The 23983-nt window shown below is 36.3% G+C and overlaps 1 protein-coding gene across 1 annotated transcript in view; it reads right to left on the reverse strand.

The window, feature by feature from the left end:
- LOC131027322 (alpha-glucan water dikinase 1, chloroplastic) overlaps positions 1–22940 on the reverse strand; it is a 262802-nt gene extending 239862 nt beyond the window's left edge. Inside the window, exons 1-5 of the mRNA XM_057957336.2 lie at positions 22336–22940; positions 22064–22158; positions 21826–21904; positions 21314–21405; positions 21088–21241 (exon numbers count right to left, since the gene is read on the reverse strand). Of these exons, the coding sequence (XP_057813319.2) occupies positions 21088–21241; positions 21314–21405; positions 21826–21904; positions 22064–22158; positions 22336–22398 (483 nt within the window). The 5' untranslated portion in view covers positions 22399–22940. The remainder of the gene's footprint in view (positions 1–21087; positions 21242–21313; positions 21406–21825; positions 21905–22063; positions 22159–22335) is intronic.
- Between the last annotated feature and the right edge of the window lie 1043 nt (positions 22941–23983).

A 23983-nucleotide genomic window follows, 5' to 3' on the forward strand; every position in this document is an offset into this window, starting at 1 on the left:
CGGTGCCTAATTTGTAAAGTCTTCTTTGAAGACAAATTTGCAGTTGAGGGGAGGATATTACAGTATTCCTATTTGAGCTTAATTTGTGGCCAAAGGCCAACTTGCTAAGATCGATGTTGGAGAAGTCAAATAAAAATGTTTATTTGAAGATCTTTTGGAAATGGAATTAAGAGAAGGTTAAATCAATTTGCAGGTCAGACATCCAAAACCCTCGATTTTATTCAAACACCACCATTGACGCATCTTACACAAGCAAAGGACAGCATTGGTATTGAAAGTAAGGGGTGAACCTTTAGATGCTTTTTGAAGGAGTGTTTGAGAGAGGATCGGTGGCTAATCAAGTCTGAAACATTATCAGACTGCATATGCTATACCCCGATTTTGCTCATTATACATCTTTGTAGCATTGAAGTTTCATTTGTAGGTTGGCGATTTTGATTAGAGACCTAGGCGATTCATTTGATGACATTTTAAAAAGCCATTGTGAAGGGATCAGACTTGCATCAGCCTGAAATCAGATTTGCACTAATACCTTCGATATTGATAATAACTCCTCAATTTGGCTTTCAAAACATCAGTAAGGACAGCGCTACACTCTTGAGCATTAGGCGATCAGTTTTTGGTGATACAGTTTTTGGTGATAATAGCAGGCAACCAGCAGCCACATTGTTTACCATCCTACACCATTGCAGCAGGGGCGATTTCTGAGTAGAAGCTGATTGGGAAGATTGGAGCCTTCAACGTTCATCATTTGTTCAAGACGCCTTATGTCAGGTTCAATAGCTAATTAAGCATTCATTGTAATAATCAGGTTGCTGTGCATAAGTTAATAGTGCCATTGTCCTCAGAAGTCTGAAAATTAGTAATTGTATCAGTTCATGTGTTTGAGTTTTGTAATGCCAAATTGTGCTATCATATGAATAGAGGATTAAGGAGTTTTGAGGCTGCACCTTATATGATTGAATTCTGAGAACGTATGACAATTATTTGACAAAATGACAGCTCGTAGATGTCCATGTTTTGAGAGCTTCATTTATCTTCCAATACATCTAGGTTGTTGTCAAGCTTTCAATATTAGCATACTTTCATTTCAAAGTTATTTGTGAATGATCTTTCATGTGGAATTAGTGTTTAATGTCCCATATACCAAACTGAAAACTAAGAGCAAGCAGATTGAGACCTTATTAGCCAAGTGTTTGACAAAAGGTGTAAGCCAAGAAAATCAGAATTCCATACCAGAATTGGAGAGGGACATTACAATAAATGTATCTGTCATATGTTCTTTGCCAAATTCATGGGATAATCTTGTCATGGTCATTCGTAATACATCATCTAATTTAAAGCTTAAGGAGGAATTGCAACCTTGTTATTAGAAAAAATTAGGTGAAAATCAATGGAGGATCCAACAAAGTATGCGCTATTTGTGAGAGGTCATCCCCAAGAGAAAACTAAAAACAAGGGGATAAACAATGAAATTCTAGAGGAAAATCTAAATCTCGTAGAAGACCTGTGAAGAAATGATGGAACTAATGTAAACTAAGTATTTTAATAAAAAATGCAAAGTTGAAAAGGTTGAACAAAAGAAGGCACCTAACAATGCCCCTTCTATAGAAACAAAGACCTCCACTAAATAACAAGGGAATGTATAGTTGGCATCTTCAAGTACACACTCATGTCATGGTGCATGGTTGATCTATTTGGGTACTTCGTTTCAGATGGTTCTCGACAAGGAGTGATTTTGTGAATATGAAAATTTTAATGGAGGATGTCTTTTTAGGAGACATCTTGTTTTATAACATCATATGGCATAGAAGAGTCACGGAGATGTTTAAAGATGTATGGGTTGAATCACTCTTTAGGCATCTACATATTCCAAGGTTGGTTAGAAATAATATTAGTAAAAAAATGACGGGTACAAGTGTGCAAGTTATTTTTATCAAAGATGGTTTGAGGAGATATGTTGTTGGCAAGAGGAATGTGCATTAGAACAATATTCAAGCTTGAGGCAAGTACTGTGAATGATGTGTACAATAGCTCTATTGTTCCTAAGGTTAGAACCCACATGTTGCCTAGAGTGAGGACAATATTTTAGCATGAGTGAATGGGACATATTTGTTAAAATTCAAACCATGGTAAGAAAATTCTGCACTCAAAAAAAATCCTAACTACAAATTGAAACTTCAACCAAAATAGCAGACTTGAGTACAATAAGCTGCAAACGCACTACTGAAAATACAAACCAAAAACCATTGTTTAGTAAACTGAAACTAAATAACACTCAAAACTTGTTCTTCTATATTCTATATTTTTTCTTGTTACTGATTTATAAACCCAAAATCTCTTTTATAGACTAGATAATATTCTGGGCTCTACAAAAAAGATAAGAAAAGCCAAAGTGCTTATTCTAGAAACAAAAACAACTTACTTTCATGAATTTAGTGTCCCTCTTAATAAAAGAAAAATATAAGAGTCCATTGTGTTGTGTTGTAAACACACACGCCCCATTGCAAATGGGGACCCCTCTTTTTCACTTGTTAGCTTAGCATTTTGCTTTTTTTTGCTTAGGTTTGGCAATAATTTCAAGGTCTCTAGCCTTAGAATGAAAGGGGTTAGTTTTGCCAAGTCTTGATTTTGGTTGAGGAACGAAATGGTGAAATCAAGTCTTGTGTAGAAGTGAACTCCAAGGATGAAAATCATGAAACTGCAACTCAAAACTTGAAATCATGAAAGTGAAGAAATGTGGGTGTGAATGGATGAAGTTTGCAAGAAAGGATGAAGTGCCAATACAAATTGTAAGATTGCCTTGTAATTCTGCTTGGAATTGCAAGCATCATATGCATTTTTGCTTGACATTGTAAGGCCACTTTGCAACTTCGTTCAAAAGATGTAAAACTTAAGTGAATTGTCGTTTGAAATTGCAAGTATTATGTTGAATTCCGCTTGAATCGTTGAACAAGGTTGAAATTCTGCTTAAAACTGTTGCACAACCTAGAATCCCCGCTCAACAATTGTGCAAAACAATCTTGCATTTCTGCCAAACATTGTAGGACCCCTTTGAAATTCCGCTCAACATTGCAAGACAAGGTTGAAATTCCACCACAAATTACAAGCACAAGTCAAAAATCCACCTAGAAATCCTTGAGCAGGGCAGAAAATTTGCTTGGAAAAAATGCATAAGCACATGAAAAGTCCACCAAGAATTGAGGGCTTCACCTTGTTTATATATCACTCAAGTCAAGGGGAAATGTAAATGCATCAAGGAAGCAGACCTAAGTTAAAAACAATAAAATTTCCCTCCAAAATTCTTTTTTTATTTGCAAAAGCCTAAATGTGCAAGGCCGACTTGAAATGAAGGGTGACTTGCAAATTCAAAAACAAGATGAATACCTGACCTAGCCGACCTATGACAAGAAAGCGTAATATCCTTGAGCGCCTATATATGCAAAATAAAAGAAGTCATTTCTAACATCATTCAAAACGAATAAGGAGCAGATTCAAAAGCAGAATAAGAAGTAGAAGGAACAATTCACAGCAAAGAAGAGAGAAGTGAATCGTGGCAGAAGATAGGTGCGAATTCGGACAAGGGAAATGTTGTGACCTTTTCACACATCGCCCCATTGCTAACGGGGACCCCCTCTTTTCTAGCTTTCTGAGTTGTTAGGTTAGGGTTTTGGCTGCTTAGTGGGCAATTTTGCGTTTCCCGTGCCCGAGTCTCGGAGTTTTGATCATGCCTAGTGCCGTCTAGGGTTTTTTTTTTAGGATCAAGTTGCAAAAGTTGATATTTTAATGATCCTAAGTTTTTGCTAAGTGTTTGACCTTTAGAGCGTTAACGTGTTTTTAAACACGCACATTAGTGATTTTAAAGTGCCAAGGTATTCATAGACCTTTTGGAGTTGTTTTCTCACTCCTAAGGTATTATTTAAGTTGGTTTCGCACTTTATTCCAATATTTTCCTAGCGTTTTGCTCATATTTTGGGGAAATTAGCCTAAGTCCAGTCTAAATTAAAGTTTCTAAGTGATTTTGAGTGGTTAAAATGATAAAATCCTAAAGGAAATCCTTATTCCAAGGGTTAAAGGGTCAAATTCCATGCTAGAGGTGTTTTTCCCCTCACATTCCAAACTACCCAACCCATTCCCCCACTCAAAATCCATACTACACATGGGTTTCCCCTAGAATCCATACTGGCTACTATTTTCCCCCACTGTTTATCCATACCTCGGTCGATTTTCCCCTGGAAGTGCTAAAATTTAGCTAAGTGTCAGGATTTATCCAGACTACCATTGATTTTACACCAGGAGTGCGGACTGGCTTGCGAACTGAAGTGCGGACAACGTTGAGGATGATTCCATGCCTAGGTCAATTTTCCACTAGGATTTTTGTCTGGGATTTCATCTTGACAGAAGTCGATTTTCCCTTGAGAACATTTTGTAAGGATTTTTGTCCGGATTTTCATCCTGACAGGGATCGATTTTCCCCTAGGAACATTTTGGAGAGTTTTGAGTCCGGATTTTCATCCAGATAGAGGTCAAATTTCCACCAGGGAGTGATTTTTCCAAGTTAAGTGAGTCTTGAGTGTGGATTTTTCAATCCAGACTGCCATCGAATTTCCCCTGGGAGTGATTTTTTGAAAGTAGAGTGAATTTTGTCTGGATTTTTGTCCAAGCTCATATCGATTTTCCCTTGGGGGGGTTTTGTGTGCATTTTTGATGAATTTTTGCATGGATTTTTATCCAAGCAAGGATTGATTTTCCCTTATGGGGAATTTTTGACAATTTTAATGATTTTTAAAGGGATTTTTCAATCCCAACCCATATCGATTTTCCCCTGGAGGCTTAATTTTGGATTTAAATTGCAATATTTTAATAAATAAGCCCCATTTTAATTGCTTTTAAATAATTATTAACGATTATTTAAAATTTTAAAAACAAAATTAAATAACTTGCAATAATCATTTAATGTTTGAACCTTCTAGAAACAAGTTAGGTTTTCACCAACCAAGTGTTTATCCCACATTGCTTGTGTGGTGAAAGTGAGAGGTGAAAGCAAGTATAAGAGAGGAGCCTTAGCATTATTTTATTATTATTTCTACCAGGTGTCTCCATGAAAGCGATTTTTCTCCAAGTTGGGTGATGTTTTTTAGCAAGGCGTTTTTGTGAAGTGTGGGATTGAGGATTTATTTTCCTTCATTTTTTCCAGCTTGCTGATCTATTCCCTTGGCTGCCATTAAAGACCAGTTTCAGAATTTCGATTTTGCTAAGTTTGGCGATTTTTTCCAAATTTGGCATTTTTTGGTGAAAGTTGGCAATTTCATGTTTGGAGACTTAGGCGATTTTTTCCTCCATCATTTGCTTGTTGTCCGAACCTTCATTGCTGCAGATCAGGGCTGCCATTGACAACATTTTCAGATTTTCAGTTTAGCGCCATAGTTGGAAAAATTCAATTTTGCTTGGGAGGTGATTTGGTGTCACATTTTGGTGATTTTTGTGTAATCTTGGTGGCTGCCATCATTTCCAGCCTGCTGATTCGCTTCAGATCTGAGGTTTGCTTCAGATTTTGACCTCCATTAATGGCTGCCATTAATTTTCAGACTTAAGTTTTTATTGCCCAACCAATTCCAATTTAGGCAATTTGCATTTGGAGGTGTTTTATGGAGTTTTATGTGCATTTTTTAGACCATCTTATCGCTGTTGCAGGTCTAAAACTCCATTGTTAGGCGGTTGTCCTCAGAAATTTTCATTTCCAGCCACCTAACCATTTTGGCGATTTTGCTTGGGGCTGTTTCCTTAGCCATTTTTCATCATTTTCAGGGATTTCTAACCACTTTGCAAGGTGCTGGTAAGTCTGAAGCAATCATTTTCAAACTTGTCCTCAGAAAATTTAATTTTTACCAGCCACACTTACATTCCTGAATATGATTGTTTTCATCATTAAAACTGATTTTTATCGAGTTTATGCACATTTTGAAGAATACAACATGTTTTAAAAGTCTGATTTTCAGGTTGTCTTCAGAATTGTTGACCTCCATTGTTGACTGCGGAAGGTGTCTTCAAACATTCATTGTGTGAAAACACAACCTTTCACGCTTTTCCTTAGTCATCATCAATCTGGTATACTCCTTTGCATTTTAGCTTGCATATTTTCTAAGCATAAGGAGGTATAAATGAATTTTATGGAAGGTTTCCATGCCTTAGTGTTGTCACACTCTGAACTTAATTGCTAAAATTTACCAAGTGTATGGATTATTTTCCTGACTCCATGCTCTAATTAGCTAAAATCTTTAGAAAGTCAGGAATTTTATTACGAGTATTATTTATTTTCCTAAGTCTAACTTCGAGCTTCGTGCAGGTGCGATGTCAAAGTCTGGATACAAGGAAAGGAAAGAACTATTGAAGATGCTGGAGACTGGATTTTATCCAAAACTTAAGATTTCATCTAGATGGAAGGAGATCACAGATACAAACATGCATTTCCTAGACTTCGACCAGATGCAGCGTCGGATGTTCAGAGTTGGAGATTAAGTTCCTTCCCCAACAATGTGAATATCATGAAGAGTGGCATCTTCCATGCCGCTGGATTCCCACAATCCATACAGTGCAGTGAGTTGATCCTGGAGTGTGCATGATGTTACGATCCGCTCACGAGAATGATCAACAGTCCTAAGGGCGTTGTCATCGCCTACCTTGCTGAGGATTCTATTCCAGAGGTGTTTGGAATTCCACGCAGAACAGACATGAAGGATGTGACCAAGGAAGATTATGCAGAAAGATACACGAAGAAGATGGGTGTATGCAAGAATTTAATTAACAAAGAGTGGATGATTGAGCCTAGGTCTCATCATTCCAAGGCTCCCAAGACTTATGTGCATAGATTTTAGGGAGGAATATAGTGATTTGATATTCCTACTCAACAGAGTGATGGAGATGCCGCAGGGAGCAATATTTGATGGATGGATGTTCTACTTCATTCAGGATTGTCTGAGAGGAACACTAGTGAATTGGTCCAAGGTTATAAGTGACAACCTGGATTTTCAGCTGCGGAATGTAGAGCAGTCCAAATCATTTGCCATGACTTCTTACCTGGTATACCTGCTTGCACGGTTTGTTTCATACAAAGGATTAATATGCAAAGGTGAAGTCAGGAATGGGCAAGGACAGTTCAAGAGTCATGAATGCTACCCCCAGCTAAGCATGTATAGAATTGAAGACTATAAGAGAGTGAATAGAGTTAATAGAAAAATATGGATTGTGGTATATACAGTTTCCCACTTTCACATACCTGAGGATTCATGGGTTTCAATCCGAACCCTATAGACTTCCTAGGTATCCGACCGACAAAATGATATTGTTGGAAGTGGTAAGACAGCTTCTAGAGTTCGATGTTATCCAGAGAGAGAAGCACAGGACAGGCATGACATTCCCTATTTCAGTTGGGAAGACATCAGAGGTTTGCCAATCCGCCATAGTTGCCAGCACTGCAGGTGAGGAACTTGCATTCTATCAATTTGCTACATATAAGAAAAAAGAAAGATTTGATCCAGACAAGAAGGTCGGAAGGATCAGGGGAGAGAAGTTCACTCATTAGATTGACATAGAGGATTAATGGGCTAACCTGATGGACGAGCAAGCAGTGAAGAGAAGAATGTGGTCTAGGATGTCAATGGATTTCATGAGGAAGTGTGGACTTTTCCTCATTCCTGATCAGGTATTAGATAATAGAGATCATACACACCCGCATTATGAGAATGAAATGAAGAAGGCAATTCTATTGCCAAATTGGTCAGAGTTAGAAGAGATTGACCTGAATATATTGATGAGAGAGGTCTTGAATTTCTCCTATGCAAGGGTGGATATACAGATGAACAAATTAGTTGACATGGGTGTTCCCTTCACTTATGAAAGGATGAAGTCGGAAGAGTCTACTTCCGAAGATGATCAGAGGACTATCAGTGATGTCAGGATTCATGCAGACGAAGAGAGTCAAGCTCCCAAGAGAAGGAAGAACACGTCAAAGGAAGTCAAGGCCAGAGGAAAGAAGATTGAGGAGGTGAAGAAGAAACAGAAGACTATCATTCCGCCTATCATTCCTTCACCCCCTCCTAGTGTCTCATCAATCGAAGTGATTGAAGTAATAGAGCAGAATAAGGAAACTCAGCAGTGTTCCAACACAGTGATACTACCAGAGAATACTCAGGAATTTCATGCCACAGCAACATCTACACCTCCTGATGAGAATGATGACCAGCCGGGATCCCCTAATGTCCTTTTGGAAGTTAGTTTGGGAAATGAGATTGGACCGGGAATAATCCTAATGATAATGATGATGTTATCTCGACATTGAAAGGACTTGATCGAGAAATGTCTCGATGATGGTATGGAGATGGCCGCTATTCCTGAATGGCTGATGAAAAGTATGGAGAAAAGTAAACAAATGATAGAGGTGCAGCCTATTGATGATATTGATGACTACCTAGCTAGGAGTGCTAAGGAGAAGGAGCCTAAGAGAGCGGAGATTTAATCACACATAGCTAGAGATGAGACAGGAATGTGGATTGCGTAGATTGTTGTTCCTAGAGCAAGCGTGACAGCGGACATTGCTACTCCTATGGATTTCCAGATCACTTCAGTTGCCCTTGGTCATACATCCAAAAAACAGGAATTTCATGAGATTGGTGAAAACCTCCAGGCAATCAATGCAAGGTTAGACAAAGAGGTTGCGGAGAAAGAAAGGTACAGAGAAGAGAATATCAGACTCAGAGAGTATATTGCAGGGACAAGGCGTGAAAATCCCACCCTTATTTCCCCTATTGCAGTTGACCATGCAATACATTCACACTGCAAGGTAGCGAGAGGTACACACTCGAAGGTGGAAAAGTGGATTGAGAGCACAAGAAAACAGGCAGATGATTTCCTTACTCAGTTTGTCCATGCATATGATAGGACAACAGGGCTCATATTCAAAATCCAGTATTTGGAGGGAGTTTGGGAAGAATGTCGGCCTATTCAAGACAAGACTATTCCACGCCTCCAGGCATTGAAGAAGATACCTAATTCCACCTTGGTCAACGAGAACATTGTGCACAGTGGAGACAGATATGATTTCCATGGCTGGTATTGTGCATTAGCCGTGAAGAAATCAACTTATGAGAACGCCCAGTCGAGTTGTATGGAGATGGAAGGATTAATTCAGGACATTCAGATGAAGATCCTTGCCTCGATTGAAGAATTATTGGGTGTTGATGTTAGTGATGCTAGTGGTTTACACTTAGTCGAATTAAGAGACAAGATGAAATTTATGTATTTTTGCTAATTGGACTCTTTGCAAAAGAGTCAGATAGACGACTTGGTCTCTTTGTTGATTCATGTTCATAATTCGCAGAAGCTCATGCCAGAATGGGAGAACACTTTGAATGCTTGCTCGGATTCATTGGACGTGATTGATTTACAACAGGATACCTTGCCTAGCATTTCTATGGAGGAGTTAGATTCAGTATTGGCTAGATTCTTGGAGTATGCTAGGAGAGAGAGAGAGATGCAAGGAGGAATCTTCTAGAAGATTCCCTATTAGATGACTAGGTATCTTTTCATTGGGCCATATGTTGGTGGCACCATTTTTTATGTAACCCTAATTAGGGCAATTCTAGGGTTTTGTTGGCATGATCTCGGTCGTTGATCTTAGATCAATCTGGGCCATCCATTTTGTAAGAGAGACTATATATGCCTCCTTGTCTCTCATTTGTAAGGGAGAGTTTTTGTAGAATTGTTGGTATATGTTGCAGCTATTTGAATCCTAATCATTGTTCAAGTGTTGGTGATTTTGCTCTTCAAATGTTGTATTTGCATTCATGGTTCTCAATTCCTCCAAGTTAGATTAGAATTTAGATTAGAATTTATTTTCATGTATGTTAGATTGAGTGGAAGATTTGTTGAATTCATTTGTGTGGAATCCTTAATCCATACCACTAGCCTCTTGCCGCTGGTAAGTGCGCCTTGTGTGGTCAGCTGGAATTTAAGTAAGCATAACTTCAACTATTACGCGTCCGTTGACAAGCATCAACTTGGATGGTGTCTACGTTTGATGGTGATAGCCTGAAAATCTTTAAGTATATCTTAGACGATTGCACTAAGCTTGTGTCAATACCTGATTATCAAACCTTGCCTGGTTTGATTCCACTAAATCCATTCACCATTTCCTGCATTCCTAGGATTACAATAGACTTCCTGAACCCTATTCCTTTTGTCCTTTTTTTTGTAAGAAGTAAATCCAGAGCAATATTGATAAATCTTAAGTTGTCAGCACACCTATTCCGCATCATTCATGATAATCCAAACATTTGCGTTAAGTCCCCAACTGAAACACAACAATTCACATCAAACCACTGAACTTACCCACTTGTCAAGACCTGACATGTAGAAACCTTGGATTCATTTTAGTTGATCTCATTCTTAGCATCTGAGGTGATTTTGTTCAAGAGAGGGTAAATTACCTTGGTACTTTATTCTAAAATGTTTTGTGCATAAAAAACACATCAACAAGAAATCAGACCCCAAGAGAGTATCGAAGGAGAAAGGAAAAGTTGACATTGAAGACCTTCAAAGAAATGATTCTTGCAGAAAATTCAAGAAATTCATGTGCAAACCTTAATGTATCCCTTTACAAATTGAGCAGATCCAGATTTCAAACATGAGAAAACACTTTAAAATTTGAAGTAAAATTGTTTGAAATCAATTTCCACAAGAAATTCCAAGCTTAAAAGTGCTCTAGAAATTTTATGCAAAAAAATAAGGACAAGGGTTTGTGATGCAATTTTTGTAAATTGTTGATGACATTTTTAAATCCAAATGAGTTTGTCCCTTTAAGATGCAAATGTGTTTCACAATTTTGCAATTGAAGAGGGTTTTTCATGAAAATTCTTTTAAGTGCTTCAAGATGAATTGGAGTACAAGATTTTGAATTTTCATTTTCCTATCACAATTTTCTTGCATTTCATTTTCATTCATAATTTAAATCCAAGGAACTTTCTCTCTTTTCAGGTATGATTGTGAGGAAACTAATGATGGAGAAGGATGAAGAGATGAGAATGATGGAAGACAAGATCAACATGTTCAAGAGGACGATGGCAAAACATGAAGAAGAACACTACAAGAAGATGACAAAAAAGGACTCAACAACATGAAGGATACAACTATGGAAAGATGGCTTTTCAAGGATTGTCATGAAGAAGGATGTTGAATGCAAGGAAAGAAATGCAAAAGAAATAAAGCCTCAAGGAAAGCGTTTTGAAGTTTCAAAAGAGTTAATCAAAGTTAGAAACTCATGAGGCAAAGATGTAGAGACTTCTTTATGATGATATAAAAGTGAAGTTGAAACAAAGAGCTGAGGTGGCATTAAGGATAGAAATCCTACCTACTCCACCAATCAAATAATCCAAGGTCAACATGTCCAGATTCAGTGAACCTAACTCCTACCAAGAAGGAAGAAGGAAATTGGCATGTGGAATTACATTTAATATGATTTTACAACTCATTTTCCATTGGTCCTTTCCCTAAAAGGACATGCATTCAAAGTTGTGTAATTTTCTCATTGGTCAAGAATGTTGTATGAGGTGTTAGTTATAACTAACCCCACCTTAAGGTTTTATTTTTTAATCTTGGCCATTGATTTAGAATCAATCCGGGCCCTTCATTTCGTAACTCAAAGTCTATAAAAGGCTTGGCCTTTTTATTTGTAAAGGTTTAATAGGTAGAAAATAGTTAATAGAGATAGCAGTGGTAGTAGGAGGAGGAGGAGCAGATTAGAAATTGTTGCCAAGTCTATGTCGAAATCAATTCATAATTTTCATTGAAGATATGATGGATCTTTGTATGAAGTTTCAACATTTCGCATGGTTTCTACTTCTTATGTTTTAGTTGAAGTTCATTGGTTTTAATGGAAAAATGTGAAGATATTTGATGAATTTCTTGGTTCATACCATATGTAGTTTGTCAATTGCATATTGCAGTGTATGGTTAGTCTGAACCTCATTTTGACAATAGTTTGATTGTGGAAATTCATTTGGATTGTGCCAACATAGGGTATTTGGATAGATGTTTACAATATGAAAAATTTTCACTACCTTTGGAGATCGCATCAATTTTGCGTAGTTGTTATCATGGCAAAGCAAAGCTTGATTTAAGGAATCCATTCATCTAAAACATTATCCATTATCATCATTGTTCATAGGTTTTATATTAGAATCCATAACCCTAATCCTTTTTATCTACGCAGTAGAAGTTTAAGTTAGTTTAGGAAGAAAGAATCACCTAAATTGCTATATCGGATGTTCAAAGTTCCAATTGCTTTGTAGAAAAGTCAAGTGAAAGTCCCTTTGTGTAAACAGCAAATCACATCATTTCACTGAGTCTATCCATTGCAATGTCAAGACCTGACCATAGGAACCTTGGGGTAACCTTATTTGATCATATCTTTAGCATTTGAGGTTTCCTTATTCAAGAGTGTATAGAATACTTGGTATTTTATTTTGTGTTAGAGAGTGTCACAAAACACCCATCAACACATTGCTTGGCTAAAAAATAGAAAATAAGAAACAAAACAACTTACTTTCATTTAGAGTCCCTCTAAATATAAGAAAAGTATAAGAGTCCATTGCTTGGCTAAAATAGAAAAATTTTAAAAAGAAAATTGCTCCTAAAAACAATAACAACTTACATTCATAAATTTAGAGTCCCTTTAAACATAAGAAAAGTATAAGAGTCCACTGCTTGGTTAAATATAGAGAAAAAAAAATTTAATTACTTTCTCGTGCGCAGCTATACGAGATCAGCAGCCAAGCAACACATTTGAAAAGCTAACTCTTCCTCTTTGTGAGGACAATGTTTTCCATTAACCCTAGCCTCTCTCTTAGTATTTCAAACTTCACTTTGTCAAGAGTTTTGTCAAAATGTTTGCAACCTACCCATCTGAGGGTAGAGATGTAAAGACCCTAAGATCTATATGATCTGAATCTCCTGCTCTTCTTAAGCTATTAAATTCAAATACAGACTTGCCAATACAATATAGATATAAGGAAAGAAACTGAACTCCAAAATTATTTATAGATCATTCAAACATTTAATTTAAATATGGTTCTGAATAAAATATGCTTTCCCCTTTCCTAAGTCGACCATCAAATAATTTAAATATTAACCTTAGAATGGAGTATTAATATTTAAATAAATCATCTTAAAATCAAAGACTGATAAGAACCAAATGAATCGGAAACTGAAGTGCTGAAACTGTCAAGCTGAATTGGGTTGGAGCTCTGCACTGAACTGCTAAAAATAGCACTGCCTGAAATGACACTTACTAAAAATAGTAAGTTCTGAAAACAACTCCAAAAAGTTTGTTCTTCAAACCTTGAGCATGAGCTCAGAAAACCCAGAAAAACCAGAAAAACCCAAAAACCTTGACAGTTGTCACCAACTTCTAAAAATAGTAAGTTCTGAAAAATTCTCGGCACTGAATGCATGTCATACCCTTGCGAAGCTCTCGGAAAACCCAGAAGGAATCCATGGCTTGAATTGTAGAATTTTGACTAGTCAATCATCAAAAAGCTCACGCAGACCTCCACAAAAGTTGGAAACCCTAATTCTGCATTTGGCTAGCCTACGGGCATCCAAGGATAGGCTAACAGTCACTGGAAAGCGTAGCTAAATATGGGGACATTACAAAATCCACTAACGAACCTCCGGTAGTAGCTTCATAGTCCAACAAATCCCCTCAACTGTGTCAAGTTGTTGGGTCTAGGCCATTCTTCAAAGGCTTTGATCTTATCCGCATCAACACTTACTCCATGTTCATTGATCTTGAAGCCTAGATATAAGATTTCTTGTAACCCAAATTCACACTTGGATGCTTTGGCATAAAGGGACTGCTACTCTAAGATTCCCAATACCTCATTTAAGTGTTGTAGATGATCCTTCCAAGATTTGCTATAAACCAAGATGTCATCAAAAAAGACAAGGACAAATTTTCTTAATTGCTGAATAAATACCTGGTTCATACATGATTGAAAAGTTGTTGGGGCATTTGTTAAACCAAAGGGTATTAGCAAGAATTCATAGTGCCCGTAGCGACACCAGAATGTTGTCTTGTGTACATCGTCATCCTACGCCTTAATTTGATGGTATCCTAAATGCAAATCAATTTTGGAGAAGAAACTCTCTCCAAGTAATTCATCAATCAATTCATGAATGCGAGTATTGGGTAGCGATTCTTTATAGTCTTCTTATTAAGGGCTCTGTAATCAATGCACATTCTCAAGGTTTCATCTTTCTTCTTGACCAACACTACGGAAGATGCAAAAGGGCTGGAACTAGGCCTTATATGTCCCATGTCGAGTAATTCTTTGATTGCTTTTTCAATTTCTTCCTTGTAACCTTCGAATGGTGATATGGAGTGATCATCACTAGTTTTGCCCCCTCTTCAAGTTCAATGATGTGTTGGAAACCCCTACTTGGTGGTAACCCGAGGGGTATGTCTCTAAAGACTTTATTATGCTTATCCAAAATTATTTGAATCTGCATGCTGTTAGCACCTTCTTTCTCTGCATCATTTGCATTATTAATAAGGCATTCTACTGCCCACCCTACCTGTTTCTTATGGAACACCCGCTCCATCCTCTTGGCCGATATTTCCCTTGTTTTGTTGGACATTCCTTGAAGTACTATCCTTTTTCCATTATATAGTGTAATGTCCCTTAATGGGACCTTATAAGATTTTGTCCTAGAATCACAAATATAGTGATTACAATAGAGGGACACTATAATTATAGGAAAGCATTTATTAAACTATCATTATGACATTATTATATTATATTTCATTAACATTATATTATGTTATCTATATTATGTAATAACATTATTGTGTTATATAATTTATATTATATTATATTATAGTATTATGTTATGTAACTTCCTTGTCATATTAATAGTATTCAATTGTGTCATACCATATTAGTATTACTTTATGTTAACAACATCATACTATATTATGTTAATAGTATTATATTCTCAGATTCATACCCCAATGTGATTCCCAGACAATATAATAACAGAGGCCTTGTCTTTTCTTATTTCCTTATCCATTATTTCTCGTCTTAAATCTATCATAAACCAAATCACTGACTTCTCACAATTCCATCATAAATTCTTTATATAAATCTGAAACAAGTTCTTTACTTAGTCTACACTTCATTCTTTATTTACTGATTTCTGGTGCATTAGTATTACGTATCCTCCCCCCCATCTTGGAAATGATTTCAATCCACACTAAATACCTTTGGGTGTTGAAGGGTTGCATCTTATTGGGAGTAGACGTATCCTTTGTCAATGATTTATTAATAATTCTTAATATTGCATCCTTTGGAGAATATTTTCCTTAATCAAATTATATCTCTTAATCGCACCTCTTAATTATATATCGGTTGGATATCAATTTCTTGTTTGTCTCTTTGACTAAGTCAATCTGATTAGTTTGGATTACATTGCTGACTTGTCAATATTCCAATGCTGTTTATCGTTTTTTATGATATCGCTGTATCTTTAACAAGTCTTCTATTTAAGAAGATTCTTTTCTTATTGACTTCATGCTGCATATTATTTGCAAAATATATGGTGCTTTCTTTATTCTCCTACTTGTATGTTACGTTCATATGTCATGCTTTTAATTGATGTTTTTAGGATAAGCTCTTTTTATATTAATATTGCTATCTTATGATACCACTCTCTCTAATATCACTGTCTCTTGTTGAGGGGACAATATCTGACACAAGAAGTCTACTTAGTATTTGCTTACTTTATTTATTGATCAGGATGAGTGTTATTAATATGTAATATTTATTTATACTATTTTCAAATATAATATAATTTATAAAATATTTCAAGAATATTAACTAAATAATAATATTTTATAAATAAATAAATATTTAATGATTCCAAATAATCATTTGTTAATAATAATTATATTAATTAATAATAATTACTTCATTTAGGTTATACATAATGATGAAGGAAGGGACATGACATATAGGAAAGTCATTTCCAACTTCCGATGGCTAATCTCATATTTATCAATTGCATGCAACCATTGACAGCCCAAGACTACTTCCATGTCCATGTCAATCACATAAAAATCATCCTTCAATTTATATTCCCCCATAGACAACTCCATTTGAGGAACCTTCTAAGTGCAAGAAAGAGTAGTACCACTAGCTACCTTTACTCCAAACCCTTCAATTGGAACTGTTTTCAGACCAAGCCTCCTCACTACTTCCTCATTTGCATAATTATAGGTGGTGCCACTATCAATAAGGATGATTACTCACTGTCCCCTCAAAATGCCTTTTATGCGGAAGGCACAATAGTGTGGTTCTCCAATGAGTGCTGCAAGTGTACCACCTTCAGGTCCCTTGATTGTTTCTGTTTCATTTTCAACATCAGCCTCTTCACTTTCGGTTTCATCCTCAGAGATCACCTCAATATAATATATTTGCCCTTTACCTAAGCATCGATGCCCTGGTTGCCATCATTCCTTGCATGTAAAGCACAGCTAATTCCATCTCAACACATTTCTACTGACTTCCATTTGATTGGGCCTTGTTAAAGGCACCCTAGGAAGTATTGAATTTTTCTGAAAAGTTTTCTTGAATTGTATGGGTGGGGTTGTCCCCCTACTGCTGAAAGTATCCTTGACCATTGAATCCTCTAAGTTAAGAGTTGTTGTGGTGGCTTCTTGGAATGTTGTCGGGTTTAAGGCTTTGAGCAACCCCTTAAGTGGCTCAACTAATCCTTCCACAAAGAGTACTATCAACCTCCTATCTATTACATCAGGCACCATTACCGCAAGTCTCTGAAATTTTGCTACATAATCTTCCACTCTACCTTCTTGCTTCAATCTAGCTAGGTTACAAAAATGAACCTCGGGGTCAGTTCTATCAAATCTTTCAATCAGCCTTTGACTGAAATCTTCTATGGTGGAAATTTGAGTCATGTCCTTGAGTTACAAGTTCGTGGTACCACCACTCATGAGCTACTCCTTCCAAGTGTAAAGTGGCGAACTTGATAGCTTATTCTTCTGTCATTGGGTTTAATGAGTAATTTTGTCCAGCTTTTGCAACCAAGATCTTGTTGTGGTACTACTTGTTCCATCAAAATTTGGTAAAGTAGTTTTGCCTAGGCATTGTTGAATGTCTTTTCTTCCATCATACTCCTTTCTCCTATATCCACCTTTGGATTTCAGTCCACAAAACTCAAGGAAAGACATGCTATTCTTAACTACTTCGCTTAACGTATTATATTCCACTAAAAGGCGGTCCATTTCATCAAGCCATTCAGGTTGATCCTTCCTGACCTCTTCATTAGGCAAAAATTTAGCCCTAAATGTTTTGGCTGAATTCCTCTCACCGTCGGGGGTAGATCTTGCTTCATTGAAATTGCTTCCTTCATCCTGAAGGGTAGACTTCCCTTTATTGGCAACACTTCCTTCACCCTTCTCATTAGCAGAATTCCAACCATTTTGATTATGTTTAAGCCCTTTCAACAATCGGGTGACTTCCTTTAATGTCTCTGCTAGACCGAGTTGCAGGGCTTCAGAACGTTTAAAGTAGGCCTTTGCATCTTCATCACCCTTGCCCATATTGGAACTCTTCTTTCTTTCTCTCAAATGGTACCGTTGTTCCCTCTCACTCATAAAACAAACCCACAGCTAGCAGGGTTGAGGCTTTGATACCACTGTAAAGACCCTAAGATCTATATGATCTGAATCTCCTGCTCGTCTTAAGCTGTTAAATTCAAAAATAGACTTGCCAACACAATATAGATATAGGAAAGTAACTAAACTCCAAAATTATTTATAGATCATTCAAACATTTAATCTTGCTACATAGATTTACTTAGAAAATTGTAAATTCTAGAATTCTGATTTACTCATAGAAAACTGGAACAAAACTCCTAACAGCAGCAGTTTACTTACAGAACACTGAATCCTCTAACAACAGACTTTAAGATATAAATATTGTAGAGCCAAAATGGAGTTTGAGCAATACACAGCAAAGCAAAGGTGATTCGTGCAAGTTTTGTCCCTTCACCCAGGAATGCACAACAGCATACAAATTATCCAGCATACCCTGAAATCAAACTAAGACTGCAATATAGAATAACATAGGGCGGTTTAGGGAACCACCTTCACAAGAAACCCTAGGACGACTAGATGCTAAAGACAAAACAGATCTAATTTCCCTTCTAAGATATAGAATCGATGTCACTACAAGACAAAATGGATACAGCTGTCACTACAAAACAAACTAGGCTTCTTCAAGAAGTCGATGGTTCTAACTAGAAGATTCCAAACCAAATCTGATTCTTTTCTCCTACAAAAGATAAGACTAACAACTGGCAATAATCTGATTTTTCTGGAAGGAGACAAACTTGCATAGTTGGCAACCAATACTGCCATCCAGGTCAGGTGGCATCATCTTTCGTGGGTTCACCACAAGATACTACTGAACTATTTTCTTTCTAAACTCTATCTCGAAGGAAATGACATTGAATGTCTATATGCTTTAAGTGATCATGAAACACTAGATTCTCAAATAGCTTGATGCCACTTTGGTTGTCACTTGTCACAATACACTATTGTCAACTTCAAACAGTTAATTTCTACTATCAACTAACAAAGCCAAATAGACTTACAACGAGTAGAAGGAATTACTATGTAATCTGCTTCACTAAACTTAACTCTACTACTACCTACTTCCAACTGAAGTAGGATATCAGACCAGACCCCAAACTTAAACAAAAATCCAAAGTGCTCTTCCTAGCACTAGCATCACTTGCCCAATATAAATCCACAAAGCCATGCAAAATTATGTCTTTGGGATACCTCGATCCATAAAAAATTGTACCTTTCACGTATCAGAGCACATGTTTTGCAACAATTCAGTTAATTTGCATACGTGGATCTCTCGCCCATATAGGGCTTTCTTCAAGTTGCCTACATGGATCTCTCACCTATGCACCTCAATCCCTCTAGGTTGATTTATATACACTTGTATATTGTCATTAAAAAGTTGTCTTTACATCCATCTGGTATGAAGATCAACCAATATTAGATGCAAAAGACATAATTACCTTGATAGAAGTGTATCTTGCAGTTGGCACAAAAGTCTCATCATAATCAACTCCCTCTTTCTATGAGAATCTCCATGCAACAAATTTGACCTTGTACTTTCCTATATGTAATGTCCCTTTCCAGAATATTCATAAACCCTACAATTTTTGTGCACTTCTAGACTATGCAATATTTGAATATTTTAGAAATATTAACAGCAGCAAGCATACATCGTTAACATTTCAATGATATTACTATTATGGCTGCAATCTGAATATTAATAAATTTTTGATGAAGATGTTAAAGGCAATGCTATAGCTAGATTTCAAATAACATCATAAAATTTATAAAATACTAAAATGAACAATATTATCCAACTAAATTGCCGGTATGGGTACGGGAACAGGTACATGGGTACAGGGGAAAAAAATTGCCCTTGGGTACATGGGTTTGGGTACATCTGTGTGTATGTATGTATTGTTGGCAAGAGACATCGTATCGGAAGAGATAAGTGCTTGAGGCATGTTTGGGAGTTGTCATTGATGACAACTCAGATCAGAAGCTTCATCCGGAATATGCAAAATCATTCTACCGGAAGTTCGAAGTCTACTTTGCTTAAGTCTAGACAGTGGAACGCAGTGTTCATCAGAGTATGAGTACATTGAGTAGAACTTAATTTTGGGTGCACAATTTTGTTTGCGATGGAAGAGGTAGTTGATTCGATGATTGGAATATCTTAGTGTGCAATCCTAGTCTTCGGTATTGATTCTCGTGCAATATTGATGATCCGGTATCCAGCATTTCAAGAAGAACAAGGTTATTTGGGTGATTAGTGGTGTAGCGTGTTATACAGAATCTTAGAAATGATTTTGTTGATTGGTTCCAAGTTCGAGGTTGTTGATCCGACATATGTGAAGCATATAATCAGTTTGTTTTGGTCCGCATGTGCATTAGTAATCGGTTTGAGCCAACTTCTTGTTACACGTTTCATACTTTCATGCTTTTGGAGCCACCATGTTAGTGACCTAAATCAATGATGCAGATATATAAAACCAATCTATTTGATCATTTTGGAGTTCGATGTTGATGTGCGAAGATTGTATGAGCGTTTGTGTGCAATTTCACGTGCGCTATCTTTGGATTTATGCTCCGATGTATGACAGAACAAAGCAGTGTGCCAGAACAGTGGAAGATAGTTACTTCGTGCTTAACTGGAACTGCACTTTGGCATGTAGATGATATTCATTAGTTCAGACATTCAGGTTATCATTTGTAAACATTTGTAGCATAGTGGGTCCTCTGAGGGTTGTAACCCTCTTTTGTAATTGAGCAGTGAGCTCTAGGCAGTGTGCCTGAATGCATGTGCATTCCCCTTGTAATATTATTATACTCCTGATCACATTATTTTAATATTGTGGGTCTCAATCCCACTGTGTTTTTTCCCTTTCCGGGTTTCCACGTAAAAATTCTGGTGTTATGGTTTTGTGCTTGTTTGTATTGAGTTTTTGCATTTTACTTTTATTCATCTGCATCAAGTGGTTTAAGAATCTGTTCAAGAAAGTTAAAAATTGCAGAACATTGATTCACCCTCTACCCCTCCCCACCCCTCTCAATTTCATTGATTCCATCATGTATACATACACACACACAAATATGTATATATATATATACAAAAAATTTAAAGAAATATACAAAATTGTAAAACTAAATACATTTGATAGTATGATACTTCATCATTGATCAATGCTAAAATGGTAGTGATAAAGATAAATGCTAAATGCCAATTGATATCTTCTTCTATACTCAAGCTCTAAAGAAAGATTTGATTGCAACAGTGATTATAGATATCTTCTTCTATGCCAAGCTCTTCTCTGATGAGATTGAAAACAATTTGTTTGAAAATACACTAAATGTAGACTCCTGATGAGATATCACTGCCATACCTTTTCTTGTTCTGGGGTATAATTTTTCTTTCCTTTAGATTCCCATTGTATATAAGCCTTCAGTTGTACAAGATCTTCAGGTATAGAGACATCAGAAACATTTGTCGCATCTCTTGGTATGTCAATGTGGACGTTCTGACCATTCAATTTAAACCTGAGAAACGAGAACAAATTATCTCATTGCCATTCCATTTACCTCAATAAAGCTGTACCATTGATAACTAACCATTTGTCCCTAGCTTCATCTTTCAAGAGAAATTCAATAGCACATATTTTGGGATCCCGGATTTCAATTGTCAAGGAGTGGCATTCCCCAGACTGCAAACGATGAGAACAGAAAAATATTAATCAATTCATAACGAAGAACACAAAATTCCAGTCTAAATTTTCATGTTATTAGATATTCTCTATTCTCTATTTTTACTATGCTTTTATTGCTTGGAAGTATACAATACATTTTGACTGTAGGGAGCAATCAATGAAGTTATTCTTAATTCAAATACACTAATCTGGGTATATGTACATTGTAAACATATGCATGCGTGTGCATATGTACACGCTACATGTGTCAAACGCTAAAATCATAAAAAACAATCTTTTAAACAAATAGACACACCTTCTATAGATAGTACAAACCAATTTGACTTAAAAGTCGTCTTATTTTATTTTATCTTGCATACCTAAAAATATAACCAAGAAGAGATATAGATATAAAAGAATTTTTGATCAATTGCATACCCTTTTAAAAGGAGTCTGCAGCGCTTTCTGTTTATAAGTTCTCGTTCCTGTAGGCCAATGAGATGGAATAACCCAATTCCTGCAAGCAGCCATTATGTGAGCTAATTTAGATGAATACAAACTACAGCGTTACAAATGGAAAACCCCAATTCCAGTTAGCAGCCATCAGTATGAAACAAAATTTAAATGAATTCTAATTACAATGATGCAAATGGTGTTAGTGGAGTGAGAGGCTTACTTGTCAGTGGAAAGAAGAACTCCCCAGTGAAGAAGTAGGGATGTAGTGGCATTTGTGGCTTGTAACTCTATGCAAGTTGGGGACCCCTTCTTAATCTTCAACCCCCACCAAATGGTTAAATAAATGAATTACAGTAAGAATTAGTAATGGTATTCCAGAACATTGAAAAAAAAATGAGAAATTAAGTGCACCCTAAAATCTTCACCTTTTTAGCTTAACTTTAGTATACTCGCAGAAAACTGTTAAATTATTTCAGTCATGTGTATACAAACCTGCACTTGCATTTTTAGGCCTCCATCCAGCTCGAACTTGTAATTGGTCTGCTCCTTCGCCATCTTTCGGGATCAAGTCAAATTTGCCGAGTCTATCAAATTTATAGTTGTAAGAGCCTGCGAAGAATCAGATGCGGATAGGAATAGGAGCATACGGTGGAGAATAGCCCAAAGGTGATACCCACTAATTAATATTCCCATTTTTTACGACCTCCCTTGAATTGGAATCCAAAACAGACTTGACGATTATGCATGCAAACATAATAGCAATATAACGATAGGTACCATTTATCTTAAAGCCTTTTTTAAAATATTCTTAGCTCAATGGCACAGCTGGTTTTGATTTGAAACTGCAAACTCAAATTCAACGTGGCTGTATTTGCCAGTATGCTTCAACGATGAGCCTAAAACAATAACAGAAAGTCCAACTTTTTAAATCAAACGATAACGAGGGTAGTTTATTTCAAGATGAAAGCTTCCACTCCCTCTTCCTTTGCTGCAGAATCAAGATTGCTCGAATTAAGAGGGAAATAAAATGCTTACACTGTACACATATATTTACTCTGAACTGGAAAAAACTCGTGCCCATAATTAGAGAAATTATTTTCAAAAGGCGTTAATGATATTTCGCAAAATATAATACCAGTTAAAAGTAAATGATACGTGTTTACCGGTCGGTAGGGACCCTAAAAGCACCTTCTTCCTCCACAATTTGATTCAGATTCGATCCTTTCAGATTTTGAGGGTTTGACTTTTTTTAAAGTGTATTATTTAATTTTTTTATTAATAAAAAGTGATATAATGTATTCATGGAAAAAATGATAAAAAAAAAATATCAAACTATAAATCTTACTAAAGTGTAGCAAAATTTTATTGTATGATTATAATATGGTAACAATCAAAATATTTCTATGATTTTAAATTGTTTTTTTTTTTAATTTAGATAAGTGCTAACAAGAGGGGTTAGCTCCCTTACATCGCAAAGCAGTAAAATCTAGTTCCTAAACCTTCCTGCCATACATTTGAACTTCCCCTGCCTTCTAGATCAAAATGCAGAGTCGAATGCAAAAACCAAACCTAGACAAATTTTCAATTAGCTAGAGCTTGGAGGATAACCGCCAAATGGTTGCCAAATTGAACCGCCTTGATCACTCTGATTCTGCAGACCTCCCAAGCCTCATCAATCTCATTGGTCTTTCTTTCTTTTTCTGCTCTTCTGCGTTCTCTGTCCGAGTTCTCCTCCTCCGGAACATCCGACTCCTCCTCTGAATCAGAAGAAACATAGTTATTAGGGTTAAAATAGATGCCCAAGACACTGTTCCACCCCATCGCATCCAGGTTTAAAATCTCATTTGCCACCACCTGTCCATCCATAGCTCAAATGATTCCATCGATGATTTTAAATTGTTATTAGTATGTATAAATTTAATTTTCTTGAAAGGAGAAGAGAATAATTAATATAAGGAGAATTATTAAATTAAAAAAATTATTTCATATATTTTAGAAAAATGATTGTAATAGTTGTCTAAAGAAGATTTTGGGTGTAAGTGCAAATTGTGTCTCTTAAAGAACTCGAATTTTTGCATTTGTATCACACCCTCATCATATTTTTTGTTAGATAAGTATTTCCTTGTTTGATTTGAGGAGG

This window comes from Cryptomeria japonica, chromosome 3, assembly GCF_030272615.1.
Source record: "Cryptomeria japonica chromosome 3, Sugi_1.0, whole genome shotgun sequence".
Classification (NCBI taxonomy): Eukaryota; Viridiplantae; Streptophyta; class Pinopsida; order Cupressales; family Cupressaceae; genus Cryptomeria; species Cryptomeria japonica.